This window comes from Solanum dulcamara, chromosome 4, assembly GCF_947179165.1.
Source record: "Solanum dulcamara chromosome 4, daSolDulc1.2, whole genome shotgun sequence".
Lineage (NCBI taxonomy): Eukaryota > Viridiplantae > Streptophyta > Magnoliopsida > Solanales > Solanaceae > Solanum > Solanum dulcamara.
In genome coordinates this window covers 15,310,205-15,325,528 of record NC_077240.1, presented here as the reverse complement: position 1 = coordinate 15,325,528, position 15,324 = coordinate 15,310,205, and the positions used below count along the sequence as shown (strand labels likewise).

Sequence of the window (15,324 nt, the reverse complement as noted above, 5' to 3'; positions counted from 1 at the left end):
TAACAGCAAATATCAAGAACACAGAAATCAAAGGGTGAAATTATTTACATTGCAGCTAAACTAATAAAGAAAGGGAACTTTGTTATGCATCTTTCCCCAATGAATAGTCTTGAGCTTTGTAGTTCAACTAGATATTAAACAGGACTAAAGAACATCATTTACAGATACAGAAAGTCAACGAGCACGGGGTTCGGTCATGGATCAACAGGGCCTGCAACTGCATCATCAGCTGAGTCATATTCAGCTTCACTTAACTCCTCATCACTTGACTTCTCCTCGGGGGCAGCAGCTCCAACATCTTCAGGCTTGGCATATTTCTGACAAAATTCTGAATACAAAGCACGGGAACACCACGTTAATAACATATGCTGAGCTCTATAAAAAAAATGCAGAAAAGTGACCAATTTAATGTAATGGTTCAACCTCCAAGCATATTCAAATCATTATTTTTACTTGTGGAACACATGTCTATAAAAGTATATATTCATGCATCATTAGAGAACAAAACTCGGCTATACTTGCAAATCTCATTTTGGATCATGACAGTGGCAAACATCTATCCAGCTAATCCACTTGCGGAATGGCACATGCCTATACCGTCAACATTATTTTGCAAAGGCTAAAAATAATAGCTTTCCCTCCACTCAAGGCATTATTAAACCAACAAATTTGTTAACCCTGTGACTTCTGAGAATCTCTTCATGCTCCATAAACAGCCTTGCCAACATGTGCAGATACACCAAGACACATCCATCACCCCTTAACTCTTAAACCAGTTAGAGATGAGTAAAAGGGTGGAAAATAAACATTTCGAATAACAATACAAGACAAGCACTTCATTTTAGGAAGTTGCACAACCATATGTCCATATCGACTGTCTTATCCATTTTCAAAACCCAGAACATAAAAGAAGAACATCATCTAGACAATTGTGTAATAAAGCAATTATGCCGCACACTAATCATATGACCTTTAATTGCTTCATCTCAATACTTGACCTGACCAAGAAGTTCATTTACAGTGCATACAAACCAATATTTTATCAAGGTTTTCCAAAATTTATCCAACTATGCAAGGACTTGTTTATTAATTAGACAGTTTGATACCATAAGAGACACGGAGGAAATAGGAAGAACCCATTGTGAATAGCAAATATTGTCCACAATTGAAGTTGACAGTGTCACCAAATTCAGAGAAGCAAAAAGGGGTCGTTCTTACATCGAATTGATATAGGTGCCTGAAAATGCAGGTCTCAGTTCAAGCTATCTTGATACCAATACAATTCCCCATAGCATTAAGCAAAGAAATTTCAGTTCTTCTCTAAGCATATCAACTTGAATTTCACGGCAATAATATTCAGTTTGGTTTGTTCCTACTTCCTACCAGTACAATTCCCCAGAACCAATCAGTGTTCCCATCTGTTTGATTTTAGTTTTAACTTGAAGGTACACATAAAATGCAGCAAAGACGCTAACTACATTACTTTTTTGCATTTCAATTTAAAAAGTGGTGCTAATAAGGGCATTAGGATTAGAGAACAATGTAGTTTTTATAGCAGGACTAGAATTTGGAGTGCTGATCATCATAGAGAGAGCCACACTTTGCTTTTACACACCAAGATTATTTTTTTTCTGGGAAGAAGGTGAAGCGAGTTCTTAAGCCAATAGTCGGTGCATTACTAGATCGCATTTGAGATGCTTCCACTAGTAGACACCACAGACAATCGATTAGGACTGAGTGAAATAGATTGTGGCTAGAGAGACTCCAGTAGGTAGCACCTAGCAATGAACACTTGAAATTGAGTGAGGGATGGTTTTCTTCTTTTATTATTACTGAGAGTTGGGTTTCTTTATCAAGTGTTTGCAACTTAATTACGTCAACATTCCGTCATAACGCTTTCCTTGCTTCTCTCAAACAACTCAGAATACATTTTAGTGTGAGAAGATATGAGATTGCTTGGACTCTCAAAAAATGTTGCTGCACCTGTGCCGGATACTCCAAAAATGCACTAGTTTTGGAGGATACGACATGCACCCAGGGGTATTTGGTTGAACATTACTTTTGTACATAAGTTATCTTGTATGATAGCAAAGAGCTCTAGTACTTTATTTGAATATGCATACGGCATAAACCGAATATCAAACCAAATACAATCCACCTATACTTCCTGGCCATAGGTTTAATCAGAAAACACAAGTTACGTTGACCAAATCCGGTGCGGATCCCATACCCACATCCAAATGTGTCGGATCAACACGGGTGCAGCAAGGATTTTGAAGGATCCGAGCAATACATCTGACTAAAAGAATTGCCCTTTTTTATGGGCCATCAACTTCCACCTACTTGTATTTCTCCGGCAATTGGCTCCTCGTTCCTGGAATTACCATCCTTCCAGTACAAACTATTATCACTGATCAGTTTTAAGGTATGCCAACAAACCTAAACTTCAATTTGCACATCAAGTGGCTTTTGACAGCTAAATACATATATGTTTCTAGCGAATGAGAACAACTCATTAGAACTTGCTCAAAACATGAAAAGGTAAACACAATTTAATCATAGAACACACAGTTTATAACAGAATGCTAATGGTAAGTACCTTGGACCTGCAACTGATTTACGTGAGTAATATAAAGGCATTAGAATGAGTCAATACCTTTAACTCTTAGGTCATAGGCAGCCCGGTCTCGCATCATAAGGGCAGCAGCCTCTCCATTCAATGGATCTGATGGGTTTGGATACAAGAGAAGTTGTGGAAGAAACACTTCAAACACATTTACCAGATCTGCAAGGTTGTTTAATACTTAGATAAGTTACTCATAATGATATTACTAGAAAAGTTAGTAAAAAATTAAAGTACATAATTATGATTAATAGGTGCTGTAATTTCTGATTACCAAACATGGGACTCCAAGTCTGATTGATAACATCTAAACAAACTGAGCCAGACCTGAAATATGATTATTCGTGATATTTTAGACCTTCATTAAAGAAAACGAGAATGATGAAATCTCCTATAGTTATAATTGTATCAGCACTTACATCTCATCAACATTTGGGTGGTAGATTTTATTAATAAAACCAATGGATGGAGATTTATATGGGTAAGCATCAGGAAGTTCTACCCTTATTTTCCACACACCGCCATGATATGGACCTGCGAAAATCACCATAAGTATGAGCAAATGAAGAAAATGATCCACCCCCAAAACAACAACTACTACGCCTCGGTCCCAAACAACTTGGGGAAAACACCCCACCCAAAAAAAAAGTCTTTCGAAAAGACTATCAAATTGAATTCCACTTAAAGCAAGATTTAACTTGATGAATCATTGGTGAAGAGCCAATCAATATATATAAGCAAAAACAATAACTAGAGAACCAAAAGATGACTCCTTTAACTATTCTACTTTAAGACCCAAAGGAATTCCAGACTTACCCAAGAAGCCCAAGTGAATTTGAATGGCTATAAACTAATTGTAACAATAATTTCCTAATTCAATTTCACAAATAAAGGGCAAACAGAAGCAAGGGATTAAAAAAATCTGGATTCTGGGCTATACATTAACCACCCGAGTCAATTTCCACTCTTTTCCTCATACCCCTTAAAAGAATCTTGATCAAGAACCATAACCCCACCAAAAGAAAACACCATCAGAAGATAACTCAAATGAACTCAATCAAGAATCAGAAGCAACAAAAATCCTTTTTAAAAAAAACACTTAGAAAGCTAAAAACTTTAATAAAAAGGCCAAGAAAAACAAGATTGAGGAAACGGGTAGAGAAGATTACTTTCAGTAGGTCCATGGAAATGCACATAAAATTCTTGCATGCCATCATTAATCATCTCCACCTTGTAATCGCTCATCATTCTAATTCAGACAAGCAAAATAAATATAAAATTAAAAGCAAGAAAAGAAAAAGAATCAAACAAATAAAAACTCAAACTTAACAAGAACAAAAAAAAAGATTGATTTTTTAACAAGAAATGATTAAAGATTCACAGTTTCATGAGGTCCATTTCACGGCGTTTGCTTGGAGAAGACATGGCTGCTTTCTTCTTAGGATGATTCTAGAGAGAGAGAGAGAGAGAGAGAGAGAAAAAGTGTTCTTTGGAGAAGTTGTACTAAAAAGGTTCAGACAAGCAAGAGAGGGGAAGAAGGAAGTAGAGATAATAATGATAATGTGATTTGTCCCATAAAATATTACACATTTGTTATTTCCTGTCTTAAAATAAGTATAATTTTAAGACAAAAATTACTAAATTGCCTCTGTAAATGAAATATTTTTTGAAAATTGAGCACTGTTAAAAAAATAGTTCTTTAATATAACAGCATAATTAAAAAAACATTAAATTTTATTTAAATATTTTTATTAAATTAATACTTATTTTAAGACAGGGATGTACTATATTTTTAGTCAATTCTAATTAAGATTTCTGCATCTTTCAAGATTCTTCATCTATCTTGTCACCTACTATCTCCAATCCTATCCACATCCCCCCCCCCCCCCCCCCGCATATTATTCAAGTTTTATAATTTTAGGGCTAGTTTGAAATAAGGAATAAAGAAAAAATAATTTTGAGATAAATTTATTTTATATTTGATTAAAATAAAATCAGGCTCTAACTCTTCCCATAATTAAGAGGTAAGAAAATAATTGAAAACGGCCTAACAAAAAGCCAAAAAAGCACTACTCCGTCCAGTTCAATATATATATATCATACATCATAATGTTTGAACAATTTATTAATTTTTGAAATTTATGAATTTAAATATATCATAGGTTTACATTTTGATTGCTATAAAATTTATCACTAAAGATAAATGAAAAGTTCAATTAAAATTGTTTTAAAAAATTGAAAAAATATTTTTATATTCTTAGACAGACTAATTTGCTATTGTTCAATGAATCACATTGTTCTTGGAAAGAAGTGTAAACCCTCTCTACTTTTATTATTTTTATTTTGTGGAATGTCGACATGTAGGGATTCCTTTCATAAATGCAACCATTACGTTTAGTGGACAGTTTTTAAGCATTATTAGTATAATAACCTATGGTTTCTTTTTGTTTAATTGAGTAGGAAAACTTTCATTTGTCACCAATTTAAATTGAACCAAACTTTCCTTTTCTCTGTTCCCTATCAATAGAAAGGCCACTTCAACTGATTGAGACCAAAAGAAAATGAAAAAAATAGGATATAACTTAACAATTTTACATTTCCAGTATTTTTCTTCTTTTTAAACTTTTTGGGGATCGAACAAAAAATAAAATTTTGATTTAATTTATTAGTTCTATTAAACCCGTAACTAAAACTTTTGCTCCTCTTTATATTGATTGATGATAGGGGTGAAAATTAAAAAAGGGAGTAAGTGTCAATCCAAGAGAATTCCAACTACTACCATAAACTGTCAAATTAGCCCACAGAAGAATGAAGATTCTTTGTAAACTGCATTATTAACCTTTTCAATGTGCTATAATTCAAGTTTGGCAGTGGGGTCTATGTTTATTTTTCAAAAGTGAATTATTCTGTCTCCAAAAAGTTAATCACATGAGACTTGGATAAGTGAAAACAGGACAACTTGAAATAGGGAGGCCTCGTTTGATACGGAGGATGAGATAGCAATTTCGAAATATAAAATGTAAAATTATTTTGTCCTTTTCGTTGGTGGGATAAGAGATAACAATCCCATAAAATGTACTAAAATGAATAGGATTAGCTTATCCTATATAAAAGAGTTAGAAAGCTAATTCCAACAGATATCTTTGTCTATTTTATTCCGCGTATCATACGAGCGCGAAAAGTATACAGTTTTGCTGCAATTTGTCTGAAATACACAAGTATTCACTCAAGTAATGTCTCTGTCACTTGCCATATAGCTAAAACCATTAATTGTTTTTGGCACATGGCTTTGCAAGTGGATGAAATCTCTACAGCATATTTGCAACATAAAGGATAACAAATCAGGAGTACAGAGCTCCTTAGTTGTTCCTACAGTTGGTCACAGCACAAAAAAGAAGTCCAATTTGGATACGTAGTTGTATGTTCATCTCTTTGCATGGCCCAGAAAAGGTACAATTCAAGGAAGTTCTAGCAGCCAGGAGATAAGAGACTTAACAATATAAAAGAATGTAGCTTTGCTGGCATGATCCAACAAAATCACTTTTACTAGAGCTAGCAATCATCAGCATTATTTATTGTTATTATATTCTTTGCAACAAATAATGTTCATAGAGAAATAAGAACCTGTTGGTCTGAATCATCACTTCACCAGTTAACTTGAATAATAATAAACATGCAAAAGCTCCCAATTTCAGCACAAAGAAGCAAAAGCAAGATAACTAGTAGAAAAGAATCTCATCACACAAAGAACAATGGTAACTTTAGTTAAAAGCAGCATGTATATATATATATATATATAATCTCAGAGACTTTGCTGCTGGATGAAAAATTGTTTTCTTAGAAGTTTTGTTTCTTTGATTCAAGCACTTGTAATTCTAAAGGGAGTGTAAACTGTATACATTGAGAAATGCAGAGCAAAAATTGATATCGGTAAACCCCCCTTAAACCCCACTATCCACCGACCCAAAAATATTGCTGAAGTAAAAGAGAACAAAAGACTCCTGGAATATACATTTCTGAACAAAAGCCGTTGATGGTAATCCTTCTGAGGTTACTATCTGGGATCTAGACGTGCTTTCTTTGGGGAACAAAAGATGGCGAACTTAGGATCCCGCCCAAAACAAATAGACCTAGGTCCATACCCTGATTCATCATCATCACTGTCAACATCACTTGTATTCATACTATTCTGCTGACCTATTCGCCGTAGATTGAAGACATTAAAATAGTAGCTTACCAAAGATTCCCTGCTTTTGTGAGGAAAGAACTTAAAAAGTTCAGGCCAGTAACTAAAACTCTCATCCTCAGACAAAGAGCTTGACTTTGCTATATCTTGGAAATTCTGTTCATCTTTTGTTGTCCAAGAGAGTGCAACCTTTTCACCCATGTAGTCAAATTTCCAGTGATAAAAGGCGGATCCTAGCTCAAGTTTAAGCTTCCTTCTCTTCTCAGAAAGGTGAAACCTGATGCAGTCATAAGAACCTGAATATTCACAACCACATGTATCTTCCCTTCCTTTCCCAGTAGGATCTCTTTCAATTAATATTCTTCTCTGTTCATTTTTATCCAGTGGCCAGATTCCTGTGCCCAACCATTTAGAGTCAGATTCATAGTCCTTTTTCCATTCTGGAATATCCGCTTGAAACTCTGAACCAATTGATGCTATTTTCTTACGCCGACGGTTCCACCAAACGCCCGACTCTGCAGAAGAGTCAGTAGGTCCGTCTACCAGAGTTCCATCAATATGAGAACCTGAATTTTTCAAAGAATCTTTTGCAGATAGGACCCTTTGGCTGCACCTTAGCCGCTCAGACCCACTATTATCATCATACATAGATGGATGCATTTTCTGTTTTTGCTACAATGCAAAAAAAAAAAAAAAAAAAAAAAAATTAAACTACAATTTTCCAAATTTCTCACAATCTCAACATGACAAACTGAATACATACTAATCTTGAGCTTTTCAAATTCAAGTTTGAAAATATACACTTCCTACTCCTACAAACTATACTAATACCCTTTTAGTAGTTGAACAAACTTTGAATAAATTCATGTGCATTTGGAAATTATAAATGATCTATGCTTCTATATTGCAGTCCTATACTAAAATATTTGTCATTCTTTCCTTTTTGAGTTGTACCAGAATGTTGTCCATTTTGAATGAGAGATATTGGTACATCTAAAAAAACACAAAGTTTACAAACCCACTTTCTCTTCTTAAAGAAATTTCATCATCTATTCTACTATTCTATGACACAAAATTGAAAAAATTACACATGTTTCTCGAGAAATATTAAACAATTCACATTTTCAACTCTTTTTATCGAACATGTAATGAATTAGAACAGACTGAATAGTAGCTATTTTTTTCGCTTAATCATGTGAAATAGAAAATTTAAGATTAAAAAAGGGCATTGTTGAAAGGTCAAATTTGACCCGAAAAGGATTCGTTCATAAAAATGGAGTACATATGAACCTTACTTTGTGCAATAGCACCTTCTGTCTCCAATACTTTTAAAATTATAACCTAATAAAATCATGCATATAGCACATGTAAAACTTAGATTTGTTTTGAACAAGCAACAGTAGCCATTGTTAAAGATGATTCTAAAACGCATGGATTTTTCACTGCCCTCTCCCCTTCGATATTCCAAGTTTTCTGAAAATCTAAGAATCCTTAGTCGGACCCAACCTTGTTCGTGAACTGTTGCATACCCCTGAGTGAAATCATTTGAAAACATCTCTAATAATCTAGAAAAAATACTGAGGAAAATGCGACAGATATGGATAACAATAAGTTATGATGCACGAAGGTCAAACAGACATGCCCCCTCTCAACAACAAGGTTGTGTCATCAGCTTATTAAAATGCAGTTGACATTCCACCGGAGCTACACATATGAAATACTTAATCTGGTAAATCACAATAAGAATTGTTGAGGAAAAAATTACTTAATAAACACTTTGGAGTTTCAATATACAGGAGAAATGTACCTGCCAGATGGAGTATTGAGTACTTGTATCCACATTCCTTTCCAAAAGCATTTCATCTCTTAACAAAAGAATCTTCTTCCAAACCACCTCATTCCCATAAGACTTCCACTTAGATTTTTCGGGCAGATGCCCAATGGCAGGGTCACATGGATCCTTTGCAAGTTCAGTAATCCACTTAAGCATGTCCAAGTAAGACTCTCGCTTCCTCTTTCTAGCAATGCCATCTTCCTCATCCCCGCTAAACTTTGTTAGGCCAATGTCATCTGTGCCACCCTGATCGTCTCCATTTCCATCATCAATCTTCAGATGTTCTTCATCATAACCAACACTCATCTTACCATCACTATTCTTCCTCTTCCTAATAATACAATCTTCCTCATCCCCACTTAACTTCATTGGCCTAATGTCATTTGTATCAATCTGGTAGTCTTTGTTTTGATTCATAAACTTTGAATCTTTTTCAGAATAAACACTACTAAATTTTTCATCAATCCTTTTTACATCACAAACACTGTCGTCCAAACTTCGCTTTTCAACAAAATTCTCAGAGTATCTAATCAAACCAACAAAATCCTGAACCTCAATACCATTGCTCAACCTTCCATCAGTTGCAGGATCAAACTCCATCTTCCCATATTCCTCGTCTTTCTTCCTTTCATCAGAAATTTTCATCAGAACCTCCTTCAAATCCAGCTCAAGGTCCATCCGAACAGCACTAAAACCCAAAGCACTCTTCTTAACCTCACTCTTTTCATTATCAGGTAGCTCAAGTTTCACCATTGCTTTGTTCAGTGCATCTAAGTACTTAACATACACCAACTTCAAAGCCAAACCAGAAGTTGAATCAAACCCACACTCTTCAGCAACAACACCCCAAGACCCACTTGTACAAACCCTATCATACCCACCTGTCTCCCTCACAACCAAGTACAGCTTGCACAAATCCACCGTCTTCCCATCACCAAGCATAGGAGGAAATGGCCTAAAACACAAACACCCATTAACCTCTTTTAAGAAACGATTAATAAACTCTACGAACAAACGCTTATTCTTAACAAAAACATTGTCAAGCTTCGAAACTTTTTCCACTGACCTGAAACTTTCTAAACCTGACCCATCAACTCTCTTTGACCAACCTGCCATTTTGCAAATCCAAAACCTATAAAAATGTCATTTTTTTCATACAAACACCCACAAGAACACATCAACATGAAAAAAGAAAGCGAAAACGAAAACCCATACAAGTAAATAAGCTTAAAACAAGTGTTACCAGTTTTTGAACAAAATAAAAGCAAGTGGGTATTCATGAGCATCGATTGGTTTTCGACATTTTTAGGCGCGAAAAGTTTTTGACCCTAAAAGGGTATCCAAATTTTGGTACTTCAAGAGGGAAAACGAGGTTGCGGTGGGGTGGGGGTGGGGTCTGCAGTGGGGGTGGGGTGTTTTTCGAATTCTTGAATAGGAAAAATACCCTGTAGAAAAATCTTTAAAATACAGAGAGACGTACCAGTAATTCGAAGAAGTTGAGGGGCTGAGGATGACCTTTTCTTTCTTTTTCTCTTGGTCCTTTGGTTTCTCTAAGCCATCCTTTTTTTTCTTTCCACAAGGTTTTGTTGTAACCCTTAAGATAAGATTGATTTGGGGTTGCTTGTAGATCTAAGATTTGTGCACTAAAAAGGAAGAAAAAAAAAGTAATCAGAGAAAAAAGAGAGAGAGAGAGAAGAGGTGGGGTGGAGTAGAGCAGGGGAATGATTTGTATATTAGGGTTTTGATATTGAAGTCAATTAAGATTAATATTATATTAGATGTGTTAAAATGGATTGGATAGGTTCGATACGAATGTTTATGGGCTTTAACCGGCTTGACGATTTCTTTGAAAGGTCTTCAGAATAGGTGAAACTGCACATATCTATAGCCAATTTTGGGATCTCCATTTCAGTTACGACTTACGTTCATAAATTTTTTTTTAAGTTTAGTCACTATAAATCGATATGTAAAAATCTGCGACAGAAGATGTAGAAATTGTAAAAAACTTGGCATTTTTAGTGGGGAGGCAAACTTTCAAAGTACGTGTTGATTGTTTTAAAAAAAAGCAAAGAATCAAAAAATGATTGAAAAATGTCTCTCAATAATTTTATCAAGTATTGGAGATGTTTAAATAGCAATTTGAAATAAAAAAATATGTAAATTTTAAAATTTAAAAAACATAAATATCTCAAAAATTAAAACAAAATAATAGAAATTTAAATTTCAAATTCATCTTAAATCTAGGCAACGTATTCTGCTAAATTTAAAAAGTTGTTCCTCAAGTTTTGCTTGGGAAATTTGTACTTGTAAATCATTTTGATTGTTTTTGAATTTGCTCAATTTTTCGACATTGATCATTTTCTTCTTCTTTATTTTTATCCTTTTGGTGTTGTGCTTAAAAAATATCCTCAATATAGTAATTTTTCTTTTATTTGAAAGTGCTTTTCTCTGAAAAATGATAGAATTTGCGAGAAGTTGTTGTAAAAAAAATTCTTTCGTCATAATATTCCATAAAAAAAAATCAAAATATGATTTCCTTCTCACTGATTAAATTTGATAGGTTTCGTCGTTGAAAATTTCTGGGGTATTTTAAGAAATACAGTTGTTTGTCGTGGTTTAAAATTTGATATACATTGAAAATAAGCATTAGTTGAAATTAGCCTTGACAGGTTAAAATGGCCTTAACAGGTTAAAAATTGATTGAAAATACTTTTTTACAAGAATTCACAAATAATGTATGATCGATGAGACTCTAATACCACTGTTCATTTTTTAAACTGAAAACTATCGGAATATGCTATTTAAAACCTTTATTAGCAGTATATATATATATATACTCTTTTTTATTTACAAAATTAGATTTTTAATTATAAACATAAGCAAAAATTAATTTTTTTGAAGTTTATTTATATATTTTATTTATGACCGTATTTTTTTTTTTAATTTATGTGTTGATTTTGTGGTATTGATAATTATTGTATTATTTTTTTTTGGCTTTCCAACCACAATTATAGCCTTATAGATTTTTTCTTTTAAAATGCATTTAGTTTCTCTCTCTTGAGTTTATATTCAATAATATCAATTAAATCTTTCACATTTTTATATCAAGATAAAAAAGTTTATCTCTCTTTCCACTACTTATTGTCGTATCTCACCTCCTCACCTCCTTTAAATCATATTCCTTCTATCTATGTAAAAAAATATCTCCCTCTTTTTAAAACTTACACCAATATTTTCTAGGTGAATTTTTGATTTCTACATTATCATTATTTTCAAGCTCATCACCATTCTCAGGTATTGATTTCTCACAAGGATTTATGAGAAAACATCTAATGGAAAAAACATCTACTAGAGAAAGCTCTAAACTTAATTTATGTAGTAGATTTATTTACAGCCTTTTTGTTATATGTTCAAGACAGAGTATTAAATTACATGTATTCATTCTATCTCCAGTCAGTAAAGACAGAAGAGATGACTTTAATATTGTTAAAGAAAAGCCTAAATGTATTATTATTAGTCCATCAAAGAACAATATTAAGGAGAAAGTTTGTAATGAAAAGTCTTACAAGGGTAAGGAGAATGTAACTAATTCTGTTGATTCGAAGAGCTATCCACATAATGGCGATTTTGAGGATGATTGTTTTAAGAAAATATGGTCTGAAATATATTTGAACTTTGACGAAAATTGTTGTATTAATCTCAAACTTTGGACGGGTCATCATTAACCAATGATGTGATACCCTAATGACACATGTTACAACCACTTTCAATTTCAATTCCAATCTATCCAACTAAATATCAATATACTATATTCTATATCACCTATATACATACTATAATTTAATGATCAAAACTAATTGTAGAAACAGAGGTAGACCCTCGCTCCTCCTTGTTCTGTACGCTGCAGTCCTCTTCTTTTAAATTCTTTCTTTATGTATTAAAAGTGACAAATACCTCTAATTTATTTTAATAATATGAGATAAGTGGTATAGAGTATTAAATAAATTATAATTTTAATTTATTAATTAAATTAATTATCTAATATTATCCCTCAATTAAATAACCATAGTTATCAATTAGTCCAAAATACCCATTAAAATTTTATGGGATGAGTCTTTTATGAAATAAAAAACTCTAGTTCTCAATACGACCTAATGAGTCGTTACAGATTATAAAAGAAAAAAAAATAAGAATAGAGTTTTTTAAAGGTAATATTTTTATTAGGAACAAGATGTATTTTTTAAAAAAGAAATAATATATTTATTCAAAAAAAATGACATGTTTGACCTATTTAGTAACAATAAAGACATTTCTGAACTAAACTATAACAACAAAAATATTCTTGGACCAAACAACAAATGAATGACATTTTTGTTCATTTCACCTAGTTTAGGAACACTTAGACCTTCCTTGAATAAAAAGATTATTTTATTATATACACCTTTTGAATATAATGAATTAAATATATTTAATGAAAATGCATTGAAAAATGACTACAATTAATAATAGGAATGAATTAAAAACTAAGTAAAAAATTATTTCTTAATTTTTAAAATTAAATAAGTAAAAAATGACTATTTATTTTTAATATAGTGAAAATAGAACGGACGGAATAATAAAAGGTAAAGGACTTATTTTATAAAAGGTAAAGGACTAAATAAAGTCTATTGGAAAATGGAATTTGCAGAACTTGGGAAAAGAAAATAAGAAACAGAAAAGAAAAAAAAAGGAAGGAATTTTTGGATAATTGTAATGTTTTCATTGGTAATTGTATGTTTATGACTAACTGATATATGAGTTTTTTTTAATCTCTTTTTATTTTTTATAAACAGGAATAAATTTCACACATATAATTATCAAATGGAGGTTGGAAAAATAATTTGTAAATTTTTCTTTACGAGCCTTCTTTAACTGGTTTTAGTGAGAAATTAAGAATATTTAGTGATGCGTTTGATTCTTGGTAAAATAAAGTGTTTTTTTGTTATTTATCTTTTTCATGGAATTTAATTTTGTGACTATCCACATGATAATAAAGAATTGGATCAATAAGTGGTAATGATCAATTGAATTATGAAAAATACATGGTATACAATATACTTCTAAAGTCCTTAAAATGTTCAATAAAATGGCGAAACGGTTTCTATTTCTTCTTGGAAAAACAAATCAAAATGAATTAAAGAATAATAACAATAACCTTCTATTTGATTCATTTTAGTCCTTATATTTACCTCGTTTCTTGTAAAAAAGAAAAAAAAGAGGGGGAAATTATCATGTTAGTGTGCTTTGTATATAACTTAATTATACTAATAATCGTGGAGAAAAAAATTCTTGATTTTAAAATCTATCCTGAAAAAGTATATAAAAGAAGTGATATAAAAAAAGATAAGCTAAGAGCTTATTGGTGAATCTCGATTTATTTATTTATTTCAACTGTTATTTTAAGGAAAAAAGTATATAAAAGAAGTGATATAAAAAAAGATAAGCTAAGAGCTTATTGGTGAATCTCGATTTATTTTTTTTTCAACTGTTATTTTAAGGAAAGTGAAAAAGGAAAAAATATAAAATAAAATAATATATATATATATATATAATAAAAATCCAACAAGAATTTACATTTTTCTACTAATATGATCAGAGGTGAATTCAGAATTTCAAGAAGACTAGTGCACCGTTATTTTGAAGATAAGATCTAAATTATAGAAAAAAGGACATGATATACGCCTCAATTTTGTTATTTAGAATTGATATACCCCTCGTTATGAAGACTGGTGCACCGTTATTTTGAAGATAAGATCTAAATTATAGAAAAAAGGACATGATATACGCCATTTTTTTATTTAGAATTAATATACCTCTCGTTATGAAAGTGACTTATATATACTCATACTGTTACATATATGAATCACATGTACTCTCTTCCTTTAACTTAAGTGCAAAAAATAATATTAATAAAAATAATCCATGTAGGGATTTGATTTTTCTCACATGTTTTTTTTCCAGACTTTTTTGATTTAACGGCTAATTTAAATTTATTATTTTGATGGTCAAATTTATTTTTTTCACTAATTTTGTTTTAAAAATTTACTATAACGACTCCAATTTTATTTTTTTATAGATACAAAAACTAAATTACAATATAGCCTAAAAAATATTTAAACTACAATGTAGCCGCAAGAAAAATTAATTTAAAATTCTTTTTTTACTTTTTTCTCTTTTTTCGATTCACCATTTTTTTCTTCTTAATTTTACAATAAAGAATGAAAGAAGAGTAAGAAACTCAAATAACGATAATTAAATAAGTCAAAAAATAATTAATGTTAAAAAGATATAATACAACCCTTCATGATTTTTTATAAATAAATTTTTTCATCGAAACCCACTGACCTTTTTTTACAAAAATAAAAATTAATGGGCGAATTGTGATGTTGGCTAGGTCTTACCTTTTTTATACAAAAATAAAAATTAATAGGCTAACTATGTTGTTGGTTACGTTCAAACCAGAGACCATGATGTTGAAAACAAGCTCTTAAATCAATGAACCAACTCATCACTTTGAGCATGAGTTTTTTTTGCTAATAATTAATATATTCTTTAAGAATTATACAAGTAATATATCAAATTTAGTCGGATGACCACGGATTTTCGTGACCCAAAATTTACACATAAATTCACCCATGAGGC

General features: G+C 31.7%; 2 protein-coding genes across 5 annotated transcripts; both read right to left on the bottom strand.

Annotated features, from left to right (window-relative positions):
- Positions 1-4,190, bottom strand: LOC129886552 (ubiquitin-conjugating enzyme E2-23 kDa-like). The gene is made up of 6 exons (XM_055961277.1): positions 4,005-4,190; positions 3,793-3,872; positions 3,043-3,157; positions 2,898-2,950; positions 2,657-2,785; positions 1-328 (listed from the first exon to the last, which is right to left on the bottom strand). Exons 1-6 carry the CDS (start codon positions 4,046-4,048, stop codon positions 195-197), a joined length of 555 nt encoding a protein of 184 aa, XP_055817252.1. The 5' UTR covers positions 4,049-4,190; the 3' UTR covers positions 1-194.
- A 2,228-nt stretch (positions 4,191-6,418) lies between these two features.
- LOC129886551 (AT-rich interactive domain-containing protein 1-like) lies at positions 6,419-10,488 on the bottom strand. 4 transcript variants are annotated; one of them, XM_055961274.1, is made up of 4 exons: positions 10,124-10,488; positions 9,710-9,775; positions 8,617-9,598; positions 6,419-7,481 (listed from the first exon to the last, which is right to left on the bottom strand). In XM_055961274.1, the coding sequence occupies exons 2-4, from the start codon at positions 9,757-9,759 to the stop codon at positions 6,678-6,680; spliced, it is 1,836 nt and encodes a 611-aa protein (XP_055817249.1). In that variant the 5' UTR covers positions 9,760-9,775; positions 10,124-10,488; the 3' UTR covers positions 6,419-6,677. The 4 variants fall into 4 exon arrangements, with proteins under 4 accessions (XP_055817249.1, XP_055817251.1, XP_055817248.1 ...); XM_055961276.1 differs by having other exon boundaries at positions 9,710-9,752; XM_055961273.1 differs by lacking the exon at positions 10,124-10,488 and adding an exon at positions 9,887-10,045 and having other exon boundaries at positions 9,710-9,752.
- Positions 10,489-15,324: the final 4,836 nt, after the last annotated feature.

Excerpts from the sequence above, each read along its gene's own strand:
- LOC129886552 (XM_055961277.1), bottom strand. The coding sequence starts at position 4,048 with ATGTCTTCTCCAAGCAAACGCCGTGAAATGGACCTCATGAAACT. Across the intron at positions 2,951-3,042 it reads CACCCAAATGTTGATGAGAT|GTCTGGCTCAGTTTGTTTAG; the intron begins GTAAGTGCTGAT and ends ATCATATTTCAG. Across the intron at positions 329-2,656 it reads CTATGACCTAAGAGTTAAAG|AATTTTGTCAGAAATATGCC; the intron begins GTATTGACTCAT and ends CTTTGTATTCAG.
- LOC129886551 (XM_055961273.1), bottom strand. The coding sequence starts at position 9,929 with ATGCTCATGAATACCCACTTGCTTTTATTTTGTTCAAAAACTG. Across the intron at positions 9,753-9,886 it reads TTTATTTTGTTCAAAAACTG|GTTGGTCAAAGAGAGTTGAT; the intron begins GTAACACTTGTT and ends GCAAAATGGCAG. Across the intron at positions 7,482-8,616 it reads CTCAATACTCCATCTGGCAG|CAAAAACAGAAAATGCATCC; the intron begins GTACATTTCTCC and ends TTTGCATTGTAG.